The sequence below is a fragment of the Hydractinia symbiolongicarpus genome, chromosome 12 (genome assembly GCF_029227915.1).
Source record: "Hydractinia symbiolongicarpus strain clone_291-10 chromosome 12, HSymV2.1, whole genome shotgun sequence".
In the NCBI taxonomy this organism is placed as follows: Eukaryota; Metazoa; Cnidaria; class Hydrozoa; order Anthoathecata; family Hydractiniidae; genus Hydractinia; species Hydractinia symbiolongicarpus.
In genome coordinates, this window is record NC_079886.1 from 15,477,376 (window position 1) to 15,490,003 (window position 12,628).

The window sequence follows — 12,628 nt, forward strand, 5'->3', positions numbered from 1 at the left end:
TGATGAAGATAGTCATCTTAAACATGCATGTTCAGTGAGTTAAAATAATCTACCTAATCCAAAAGCACCGTTGTTTTTGTCTCGCGAAAACAATAAAAAGGGGGCCGAAGTAGCGCACCAAAGTTCAACTCCATACAAAAAAACGAATAATACCGGGAAAAATAACGCGCCCTAACGGACTGATGACGGACCACCCTCAGACGGTCGATAATATTGGCTGTCTGTGAGCTAATTTTAAAAACTGGGGTTTTATAATCGAAAAAGCCATGATAATTGCAGCTATAATAACAGTAATAACATATTAATCAAGTTTTTTGAAACCACCATATGCAATGCTATATCCAATATTTCGTACTTTTTTATTATTGCTACCCAGAGGCATGCGAAAACTATTAGTAGTTTTTGAATATCACTATGATAAAAACGAGACGTATTTGTATTTTGGGTATAAGTCTCTTCTATCTGGCAAATCTGTTTAACTGGCCTTTTTGACCTTTTTATATTTTACATATTTTGTATTTGCTACATTTTAGGGAAAATTTTATAACGTTTTTGACCACGTATAAGACAAACCAATATTTCGGCTACCAACCAGAAACTAGCTAGCTAACCTTGGCAAGAGTAGCAAAAATAAATGTTTTTGTCCATTTACTGTTTTATTGCCTTGGCGCTATGTGTAACTGCTTTAATGCCGGTTTATTTGTTCATTTTGTTATATAGTTAATGTCTGTGCAGTACCTTAGCTTGTTTCAATGTGTTTATACCTTTATTATTTATTTTATATTTTATGTTATTTTACTTTATGTTCTTTCTTTCCTGTACTTAGTTCTTGTTCTTATTCTTATATTTATCTGGTTTTATTACGTCTTTTGAAGTAAACTTTTATATTTTGTTTTTAGTTTTATGGTTGTGACAACTGGAATATGTGTTGCTAATTACCATCAGTAAATTACTACCTATAACAGTTGTGTTTTGTGCTGTTATACACTGTACCTGATGGGATTTTGTGATCGTCTTCAGTATATGTGTTAACCGCTTGATTTATTTGTGAGAAAAATTATTTCACAGGGAAAATAGGGAAAAACAAATCAAAATGATGGGAAGACATTTATTCTGTAGTGCTACATCCGGCATAAAATATAAAGGGCTTTGTTTAGATACTTAAGATTTTGCCAGGAAAAAAACGAGGAGGGAAATCAATTCTCTTACAAATAATCGAATTGTATCCAGTGCATTTGAACGCAAACTTTATTACAACTTTAAAAACCTCAATTTGAATTAAAGCGATTTAAATGCTAATTAACATTCAAAATGCGCTTTCTGAATGTTTGCATCTCTATGAAAGCGTTTCACAATTTCAATATTGTCAAAATATTTTGCTATCCTGCCCATGAACACAATAATTGTTTCTGTTTAGTAATACTCCGTCTTAAACAAGGTTATAGCTTTGATAATGTAATTGCATCCAATTTTTTTTCTCATAACAAAACTTGCAATACAACACAGTAAAACACACATTTAGAAGAGAATAAACTCACCATGCTCATTCACTCTCACGTTAGCGATAGTGTAAACATTAATCGAAGTTTCAATCTCATTGTCGTCGTTCGGAGCCACTTCGTTGTGACTTTCATTCATGTTGTTACTCTGTGAAAAAAAGTTAAAAGTGCAACTACGTGACACACAAAATTTAGGTTTGGACCATAACATTTTTTCAGATCAAAAACCAAAATTAAATATTTGCCCTAATGGTACATATTTTCGCGGATAGACAAAATACATATCGCCAGTATTAATTTTCGAGACGATTATTTGCTTAAAAGTTTCGTGGGTATAAATTTTCGGTATGATTGTTTAAAAGTTTCGTGGGTATAAATTTTCGGGATTTTCGGGAAGATTGCTTAAAAGTTTCGTGATTATAAATTTTCGGTATGATTGTTTAAAACAATGATTCTATCAAAAAATATCACCCGCTAGTTAACTTTAAAAAATCAGGAAATTTTATTCTTATTTTATTTATAGCATTCTTTCAAAAACTTTGTGAAGATGAAAAAATATGTGTTTGTCAACCAGCAAGGTTATAATGTTAAATACGTTTAAAATCGACACACTGCGCATTAAGTGCATAAAATTTCAAAATTTAAACAGCTTCATATTATGTATAAACTAGCTAGCCCACTGCAGCGATTATTACTCCACCTCTAGTCTAGTTGGATAGGAACACATTATTTCTGTTTTTACTAGGTTTCTCTTTAATCAATTATAACAAACTTTAAATCAACAAAATCAGTCATTTTGGTATATCACATACATTCATGCCTTTAGAAGTTTACATAAAAACAACTTGTAAAAGATAATTGAATTTCCGCGCCCGAAGGCGTAGGAAATTCTTTAAAACCGTCGTTTTTTCTTTCGGAGCATTTTTTGAGAAAAAATCGACCCCGGGATTTCACGTTGGTCCGTCACAGATGTAAACTTCGTACTCAAGCTCCTTAACTACTGAGAAGTCTAGTATTGATGCTTCAGGCCAAAATTGGTATTTGTTTTCGACAAAATTTGACACAGTTAACAAAAAAAGTATGCTGAACATAATGGTGACATAATAATTTTGATTTTTGTCACCTAAATGTCATTTTAGGCCAAAATTGGTCCAAAAATTAGAACTACTTTATTTTCAACAAAATTTGGCACAGTAAACAAAAAAAGTATGCTGAACATAATGGTGACATAATAATTTTGATTTTTGTCACCTAAATGTCATTTCAGGCCAAAATTGGTCCAAAAATTAAAACTACTTTACTTTTAACAAAATTTGGCACAGTAAACAAATAAAGTATGCTAAACATGATGGTGACATCAAAATTTTGATTTCTTGTTACCTAAATGTCATTTTAGGCCAAAATTGGTCCAAAAATTAAAACTACTTCATTTTCAACAAAAATTGGCAAAGTTAACAAAAAAAGTATGCTGAACATAATGGTGACATCAAAATTTTGATTTTTGTCACCTAAATGCTATTTTAGGCTAAAATTGGTCCAAAAATTAAAACCACTTCATTTTCGGCTAAATCTGGCACAGTTAACAAATAAAGTATGCTGAAAATGATGATGGTACAAAAGTTTGGTTTTTGTCACCTAAATGTCATTTCAGGCCAAAATTTATCCAAAAATTAAAACTGCTTTATTTTCGACAAAAATTGACACAGTTAATAAAAAAAGTATGCTGAAAATGATGGTCACAGCAAAATTTTGATTTTTTGTCAACTAATGCCGTTTAAGACCATAAACGTTTCAATCGCAAGACTTTCAACCATGAATGATAGGCTGTATTTTTTGTTAGCAATTTCTTTTAAAATGTGAGTGTATTATGACACGTTTCGTTTTGTTTGCGTTTGTTCTAAGATATAATGTCACTGATGGGCTTTATCTTCAGAGGTTCATGCACCAAACCCCTTCGAATGTTTGGCACAATAACACAACGAATTAGTAGGTTTTCATCAAATATTTTGGTAGCGCTCGGAAATTCTTAGAGCCCCCAGGGCTTCTTGTTCTACTAAAATTAGTTCTTTCGGTATATTAAAAGATAATTCTACTAAAATTAGTTCTTTCGGTATATTAAAAGATAATTCTACTAAAATTAGTTCTTTCGGTATATTAAAAGATAATTCTACTAAAATTAGTTCTTTCGGTATATTAAAAGATAATTCTACTAAAATTAGTTCTTTCGGTATATTGTCACCTACTTGAAAAGTTTGTTTTTGTAAAAACTTAAACACAGCATCATCATCCTTGAACACTTGTTCTTTCGATACATGAACTATGACTCCATTATCAATCAGCTGCTGACCAATTTGGATTGCCTAATAATGAATTAATTCAATACTTATGGAACTGACATAAATGAAAGTCCCTTTTTAAGGTAGGACACTTCTTGCCAGGTCAGAACTCCTTTTACAATCGTAGAGCTCTTCTCAATTGAGTAGAACTTTTTTTGCCTAGGCAGATTTTCTCTTGTGAGGCCAGGACATCCCTGATAAGGTATACTTTTACCATGAAAAACCCCTTTCCAAGTGGATTTTTTCTAACTTGGATACACTTTTGTAGGCGTAGTTTCGTCTTGTCAGGTTTCTTACCAGGAAAGATTTTTCATTTCAGGTCAGGAGTACCACTTCATTGTAAATAACAGATATTCATATCATTATGCCTTACCTCTTTTCTATTATACACCTCCCTGCGTATGCATAACCAATCTATTAGTTCTCTTGCAAGAAAACTCAGCTGGTGGCTTCTAAGACGTACCTAGAAATAAGAAGGTAATACTTTAGGTAGTTTAATTGATTGCTGGGTAACATACTCTTTACAAATGTATACTTTGCCTTTGTGCTTGTTTTGGCAACTACCAAATACATACGGCGAAAAGTTCGGCACCAAAAAAATAAATTTCATACCTTTCTCGTTTTAAGTATAGTAGGTGACGTGAATTGAGAAAGGTTCTCAAATATTCGCCTACCCTGAAAAAAACATTAATTTTTATGAGGAAGGGCTTACTGTACAACAACTAGGCAGACAAAAAAATATCCAAATGTGAATGCAACTGAAAATCGAAAGGGTCACACACTTGAAAACTTATGGTTAAGAACACCTTAGAAATATTTCAAACCTTAACACATTTAAAGAGGTGTGGTGTATGTTAGAATCCTCGGCAAAATTTGTAGAATGATGTGAATACATTTTTGTTTTACTATTTACAAGTAAATTTAAAAGTAAAGCTTCATGTCCAATTTACTAACGCCAGTGACGCTTTATATTACTCTGAAAAGCAGCAAGTAGCTATTATAGCTTAGCTGCTTGGGTAACATAAACAAAGCATATTATTTTCATCATTTGTTGCTTCCAATGATAATTTAAAATATTTATGTTATCGTCTGTTGTGATATTATGTAACTTACGCCATCACACTCCCTCTGCCATTATTCTCTCTGTCTTATCGATTTTTTATTATAAATTTTATAACAAGCATTGTTATGGCTTACCTTATTATTTATATGTTGTGGTAAAATTTTTATAGATTAGCTTCTCGTAAACCTCCATAAGTAACAAAAAAATTTACGTTTCTATCCAGTAAAAAATAACTTGTGCACATCTAAACTTAAAAGTTTTTACTTGGGTTCTTCCGAATATAATTCACATTTAATGATACTTGTTGTTTTTAAAGAATTCTAGACTCGCATGATTTTACTCTTATGATCTATGAATATTCAGGCTGAGTACGTTTTTTATATGTTCATATTTCTTGGCAACATCTCAACCTCAATGTTTGTTTATTCACAAAAATAATGACATATTTACTGTCAACTCTAGGATGCCAAAACATGAACTTTTTTGCTTCGTTTTATGTAACTTAAAACCAGGCTAAATTTCTGCTTCACTTTATGTAAACTTTAAACCAGGCTAAATTTCTGCTTCATTCTAACTTTAAATCAGCATAAATTATTCATATTTAAGATTTTAGAGTTTATTTAGAGAAATTCTGATGAGAATATTTATGGCAATGTTGACAATTATATACCATACTAGTCGTTAGCCCGTGGAAAAATCCACGGGGTTGCCCGTCCTTTTTATACCGCATTACGTGCGCAGCTAAGCTACCATTTTGCGTGACAGACGGACAGATGTATACGGGTATTATAATATAGATTTACATATACCATAATTGTAATACATACACTATTAACTTTATCATTAAGAATAACATGATTATCAGGCAAAAAAGTGTAAAATGTTTTTAGGCGGCCTTTTGTACAAATAATTTTAAATTCGACCGGAGAAAACAAGTTTGTTTTTGCACAGTAAATACTATAATATTATAATATAAAGTAGAAAATACTACAATGAGAAATATTACAATACAGGATGTCAAGGAGAAGTTGAATTGCGTTAAAAATCATGAATTTCCAAATTGCGCTGTATTTGACAGGCTTTAAATTAGGTGCATTGCTGAAGTTAAAAATTTCTCAATCTTTTAAAGATTATTTAGCACAAAATAAGAAAGGTATTTTAGCCTAGATTCCTTTAAGATAAAAATTTCAGAATTACAGGCTTTCAAAGCGTTATCGGAACTATAACACTTAAACTTACCTTCTCTGTTGGAGACTCAGCAAGATGAAACACCTGCTTTCTAAACAAAATATTCAGCCAATCCAAATACTACTCTAAACGACTAAGTGCACATGGGTAATATGAAATAGTTTTGTTACTGTTACCTTATATGTGCAACTGTTTGCTTGTTGTAATCATCAAATAATATTGGACTATTTTCATGTGGAGAGTACATCTGATTAAATTCGTCTATTAAAAATGAAGACAGCCAAAACTATATTTAACGAACGCCATGAAACATTGTAGTTTTATCAAGAATTGTATGAGAAAGTAATTTTAGGTATTTTTGGTTTTCACGACTTTTTACTCCTGCAATGTATTTTAGGGAAATTATGTCGAAGTCCGCGCTTTTGTAATATTACATAACACATTCAAACTACAACCCCTGAAATAATATTTAGGAAAATGTCTGATTTTCATCTCTTTTTCGAAATGGGCAAACAGCATCATTTAGGCAGTGCTCTGCAGCCGGGAAGGTGAATCGCTCATAGTTTCAGTATAAAAGATACAAGAGAGTCAAACTTGCATGTTTCTCTCATACTGTTTTTACTCTTAATTACTTTCCACCAATATGAAAAACAGTATGAGATAGACATTACAAATATTTAATGCAAAGTTGGATTTCATTTATGTGGTATATTGAAACCAGTTTACCTTGCAAAACCTGCAGAAATTTTTCTGTCATTTCACTGTCGCAAGTTAAAAACTTAAATCGATGATTAGCCTTTGAAAACTCCAGTGAGAAAGACTAAAATAAACAGAAGTTATTTTTAAGCAAACAAACAAACATGCAGATAGCCAGGTAGACAGTCAAACAGACCTGGAATTTATGATACAATACATTACAATACATTATGTAACGTGAGTGACGTTAATCATCGCTGTCATTAAAAAGTCTACTCACTTGGTTACAGTATCCATAATTGACATACTTCAGATGAGAAAGAGGACAAGATGATATTTTCTTTACACAGTCTTCTGGTAAATCACTAAGTTAGACATCAAAGATAAAATTTAGTTGATTAAATTCAAACACACGTTAAGTTTAAAGAACAATTAAGTGAATATAGCAGTATAACGATCCTGCTGCAAAACAGCTCAAATTGAGATTTTAAAATACTAGAAATTTTTCCATAGCAGTGTCGATAGGTATTGGGGAAGTCAAAAAAAATTAACTTCGGTTACAATTAATTTACCTCACCTTTCTTCATTAACAATTGCGAAGATGTATGCCATCTTGTTACTAAAACTCAATAGACATTCCTGTGGCTCTAATTTGTTATAACTGATGCATGCACACTATAAAAAATTATTATGTTTGAATTATTTTCAAGTCAATGAATTGACCCCCTCTATATGAACGTTCCTTTCATAGAATTTTCAATTTGTGAAGAGATAGTGTGAGAATAACGGTAAAAATTACACAAAAAATATTTTTCAATTTAGAGCTTAAGCCATTAAATTAAAAAGTTCCTTTAACAACAAAAGGGGGGACGAAAAATCGAAACAGGATTCAATGTAAAATTTATAAGCTTCACATTAAAATATAAAAATCAGCACTCTTTTCAAAACAATCTGGCTTAAAAACATTTAGGTAAATTTAAATTTTACTTGCTTACTGTTACTGCCTCAATGTCAGTTCAGTTTATTTATTTGTTATATGTTTATGTGTGTGCTGTACTTTAGCTTTTTCTATGTGTGTGTGTACCTTTAATACTCTATTTTTTTGTTGTTAATTGTGTTAGTATAAGTGTACATGTGGGCATTAGTTTCTATGTTGTGATGTCACAGCGCATTGTTGCTTTTTAATTGTTGGTTAATTGTCCATTAGGCACTTCTGTTTCATAAGTTTGTAAGGTGTGTAGTTGTTCAGTTGCTGCACAAGTTAAGTTAAGTTTTTAAGTTTTCTGAGTTAAGTTACGACCGAAAGCTTTCGTTAAATAAATTGCATTTGTCGACTTAAGTTCTATTTTATATTTATGTCATTATAACTTTCTTTTCTTTTTTTCTTGTACTTATTTTTTGTTCTTATATTTATTCATCTAGTTGATTATGTCTTTTTAAGTGTCCTTTTGTATTTTGTTTTAGCTTTGTGGTTGTAACAATTGGAAATGGATGTTTTTGTTATGACACTTAGTCAATTTAACCTTATCTTAACAGTTGTGTTTGTGCTGTTATACTTACGATGAAAAAAAAGAATAGGCCAAAGACCTATATTGTACGTAAAAATTTTGCGTCTCTTTAAAATCTTTTCTTTTAATTAAAACAAAAACACCTACACGAATCTGACACAAGAAGACTTCACCAGCATCAGAATAAACATTCATGATGAGGTATAATTTTAAACGATGATCACACTTGGTATAATCATCGTGGTACATCATCAACGGGTCCTTTGTTATTCCAACTGGAGTGGTCATTGATGACCTTGGAGTCTTGGAACGAATAGAACCTCTTGATGGTTGTCTGGAATGACTTCTACATTTTGAATTACATGAATTGTTGATGGATGTTGATGATGCAGGTGAGTGTTTATATAATGAGTTTTTAAATTTTGAATAAACACTTTCAAAGTTTATTTTATCACTTGTTCGACTTTGTCCACTTGATTGACTGGACTTCCGTGATGCTTGCTTATTGCAAAACGGTTTCGAAATATCCTTTTCATCGTTCTCATATTTTGCTTGGAAGAATATGTCAATAGGTACTGTTGATGACAAGCGAGCGGACCTAAAAATACACATTAACAACATGTATTTATTTCATTCTTAAACAAGAAAAACAAACAAAAATAAGAATAGATGTTATTGTTATTGTTTAAAGCGATAAAATTCAAATAAAAGTTTCCACAGGTTCTGAAAAGTCCTGGAATAGAAAACAGTTCGAGCAATTTTCAAATAAAAAACAACTCTAAATGTAGGATTTTCTTTTCTTTTTAGTGATGACTAGTACTATTCTCATCATAACATACTGTTTGCAATGTGAATGTTAATCATCATTTTGTTCGAAGACAGTGTTTTTAATACATTGAAGAGATTTAAGAAGAAACTTGACAGTTTTGTAGAAAAATTTGATAATAAAAATGATGTCAAGATTTGCATTTCACTGATGAGCAAGAAATGAAAAAAAAAAAGGTTTTTTTTCATATTATTATATGCACTCAAGTTACGTTTTTATGTATAAAAACAAAAAAGTAAATATTGCCATATCTATTTAATCTTAACACAAAGAAGTAATAAACACAAAATACTTGAAATGAAATGGAAGACACTCCATATTAAGGGAATAAATTTTTTATTTAAGGTTGATCAATCACGGAAGTTCTGCAATTTACATAAAAATTTCAGGCATTTAAGTCGCAAAGAATTTCTTTCCAAAACATTTAGCCCTTATATACGTATATAGGGCAATTTTGAATATTTTGAATATTGAGGTATCAAAACATTTTATGAGAAGGGAGAAATAAGACCAAATCTCAAATCATACATACCTGCTTATTGTGTGTTTTGAAAAGTCTTGGAACACACACAGAAAATACAAAACAAAAAAATAACAAAAACAAATTAAAAACTTACACATTAGAAGAATGGTCTATTAGTGGCCATGACAAAGAAATACACGTGGTTGATTTAACAAAAGGGATATGTACAGGTGCTGAAATATGGTTAAATGCCAGAGAAATATCGTTCATTTCAGTTACTGAAACAGATGAGGAACTTGATGAGGTTGAGGAAGCTCCGTTACCAATTGTATTTACATGATTCTCATTCTTATTAATGACCATGTTGCTATGACATTTCGGACATGCAATATCAACTGCATCTTCATCTCGTTTTAAAAAAACTGTTCCACATTTTAAACACTATGAGAGAAACAAAATAATATCAAGAAAATAAAACTATATGCAATGATGCACAAACTTAACTGTAATGAAAATCAACCTGAATGAGGAAAAGGGGGAATTTTTGGAGTAATGGAACCAGCAAAAGAATCACGTAGTGAGCTGCAAAATGGATAGCTTAGTTGCACAAATAAAAAGGTATTTTTTGGATATGGTATATTTGAAAACCCCTTTTTCTTACATTTTGATATCCATCCGGGTTTTTTTGTGTGTAAACATTTATGGATTTTTGTGCAAATGCTTGGAGATAAGGTGATGCAAAATTACAGCAAATAGCGTGATTAGATTATGACATACACATGAATATCAATTAGATCCACAAAATTTCAATATCAACAGTGTACACAAAAGAAAGCGTCCTGGAGAAATGAAATGTTCTGGCAGTAAATACATAATGTCTCTTCAGCTTTACAAGAAGAAATGTTCTGTGTGCCTGGCACAGTCTTGTGCAGGTTAGGGTGTACAAACGTTTATAACTAATCAATAAACTAAAAATGTCATTATTGTTAACGTTTTTCCGTTGATATTTAACTGCCTCACTTATGCCTCACTTATATATCAAGCAGTCAAGGATAAGTACAGACTTTCTAGAGTACGGACTAGCAAAACAGTTATAATATGGCATTAGCATCCCAAGGATATGCACTAGAACCATCAATTTAAACACCAGAATTATCACAGCATTTTATTTCACCAGACTATGATAACCCTGCACATCAACTCCATCATCAGAAGCACAGGAGATTCGGAATCATCAGAACATTTGAATTTACCAAAACGTTCACAAGAACCATAAATTCCAACAATCACCAAAACATTGCATTTAACCAGGACAAATATTTAGTTTCACCAAAAAGTAGCTTATTACAAAATGAGCTGTTTTTATTACTAAACAAGCCATTTGTCAAAAAACGGAGCACAACACATTTAATATCCTAATTAAATGTCAGATGCATAAAAAATCCACTAACTAAAATTTCTTATAAATTATTGAAAGGGCAATCCCTGTGACAGAATATTTAAAAGTCTTCTTAGCAATAAAATTAGTTCGTTTTGTCTCGTGATTTGTTCTGAGTCAATCAAAAATGTATACAAAAGGTTTATAAAACATACAACAAGTCACAGGTGATAGATGCAGTTGTAGAAAATCAAAGGCAATATAATCACCTCTGCTTATCACAGATATACACACACACAGTATAATAGGTGCAAAATCCCTAGGAGCACAATAACAGAGAATTAAACATTTTGGCAATGAGAAAAACAACAAGAGAATCTGTATGATGCAAAACAGAAACCTGGGTTAAAGACAAAAATCTCAAATATCGTTCATTAATTATATAGAAATAGCTTACATACTTCACAACTTTTAATCTCTGTCATCTTTTTTTGATTATTCTTCACCTCAATTGGGCGAATGACTTCTAAGAAAGATTCCAGTTGTTCCTTCTGCTCAAAAATATATTCCCTCGTTTGCCACTCCAGACGAATAAGATCAAATCTTAAGCATATCCTCAAGTCATCATCGTGTATAGCAACCCTTTGTAAGTAGTTAAGATCTAATTTGTCCCAAAGCTGAACCAAAAAAGAACACACTGTTTCCATATATGAAATACACAGTTATGCACACGATCATTAGAATGAGGAAGTTTTTTGAAATAACTGGCAACATTATTCTTAATAATAAATGTACCTTTAGATCTTGAAAATCATTTTAGAAAAGGGACTCATCAAAAATTCAATTTAGTTTAGAACAACATCAGTGTGTTCATTCTGTTACAAGGTCAAACTTTTCTGAGTAATTTAGGCAATCCTTTCTATGAGTTTGATCAGATACATGCAATAATTGATCAATAGACTTGAAAAGATCAGATGCTAGAATGGAGAAGTTACATTTTTGCGGTAAAATTCATTTTATAAATTTTTACTGGTATTCTATTTCTAAAATTTCACACAGAATTAAAGAGTTAAGGATATTTCGAATTTAGGTTGTAGAATATAAAGACTTAAAAATTTTCCAAAAAACTTTTTTGATATAAATATTGGCATTTAAAGGTTCCTTGAATTAATTATGTTGCAAAAATTATATCCTATCTAAGTAGTAGTAAAATCAATTTGAACCTGCTAAGGAATACGTGTTCAACGACAATATTACAAACACAGTGTCTGTACCCTCTATCGTTTTCCTAATATTTTACAGTTACCTTGCCGTCATCTGTCCTCTCCAACAAATACGGGAGCTTAAAACTAATAAATAAATTTTCTATTTTGTATGGGAAATCACCATCGCTTTTAATAATGTTTTGAACCAAATACACAAAATCAAAATCTAAAAATAAACAACCAAAAAAAACACTCCATAAGTTATGAAATTGCTCTGCAAAATAATGAAAAAAACAAACTAATTTGTGCATTCAACAAACTTTGTGAAGCGAAAATGGAAAAACTAAAAAATAATTCTATAATACTTAACCAGGCTGTTGTAGAATAAACCTAAACATTGATTTTACCACCAGGACAAAGGGCATATACTGTATCAGTATAACTATAGCTCAAAGCTTAACACATA

General features: G+C 31.2%; 1 protein-coding gene across 6 annotated transcripts in view; it reads right to left on the bottom strand.

Annotated features, from left to right (window-relative positions):
- The window catches only part of LOC130622701 (serine/threonine-protein kinase 11-interacting protein-like), a 43,932-nt gene that overhangs the window by 4,610 nt on the left and 26,694 nt on the right, over positions 1–12,628 (bottom strand). For 5 of the 6 annotated variants that reach the window (XM_057438198.1, XM_057438200.1, XM_057438196.1 and 2 more), the window contains 13 exons: positions 12,264–12,388; positions 11,419–11,634; positions 9,734–10,020; positions 8,438–8,888; positions 7,360–7,457; positions 7,063–7,147; positions 6,813–6,906; positions 6,263–6,347; positions 6,138–6,177; positions 4,448–4,510; positions 4,209–4,298; positions 3,743–3,859; positions 1,539–1,647 (listed from right to left, as the gene is read on the bottom strand). In XM_057438198.1, coding sequence (XP_057294181.1) covers positions 1,539–1,647; positions 3,743–3,859; positions 4,209–4,298; positions 4,448–4,510; positions 6,138–6,177; positions 6,263–6,347; positions 6,813–6,906; positions 7,063–7,147; positions 7,360–7,457; positions 8,438–8,888; positions 9,734–10,020; positions 11,419–11,634; positions 12,264–12,388 — 1,860 coding nt within the window. The remainder of the gene's footprint in view (positions 1–1,538; positions 1,648–3,742; positions 3,860–4,208; positions 4,299–4,447; positions 4,511–6,137; positions 6,178–6,262; positions 6,348–6,812; positions 6,907–7,062; positions 7,148–7,359; positions 7,458–8,437; positions 8,889–9,733; positions 10,021–11,418; positions 11,635–12,263; positions 12,389–12,628) is intronic. The other variant, XM_057438197.1, reaches the window with a different exon arrangement.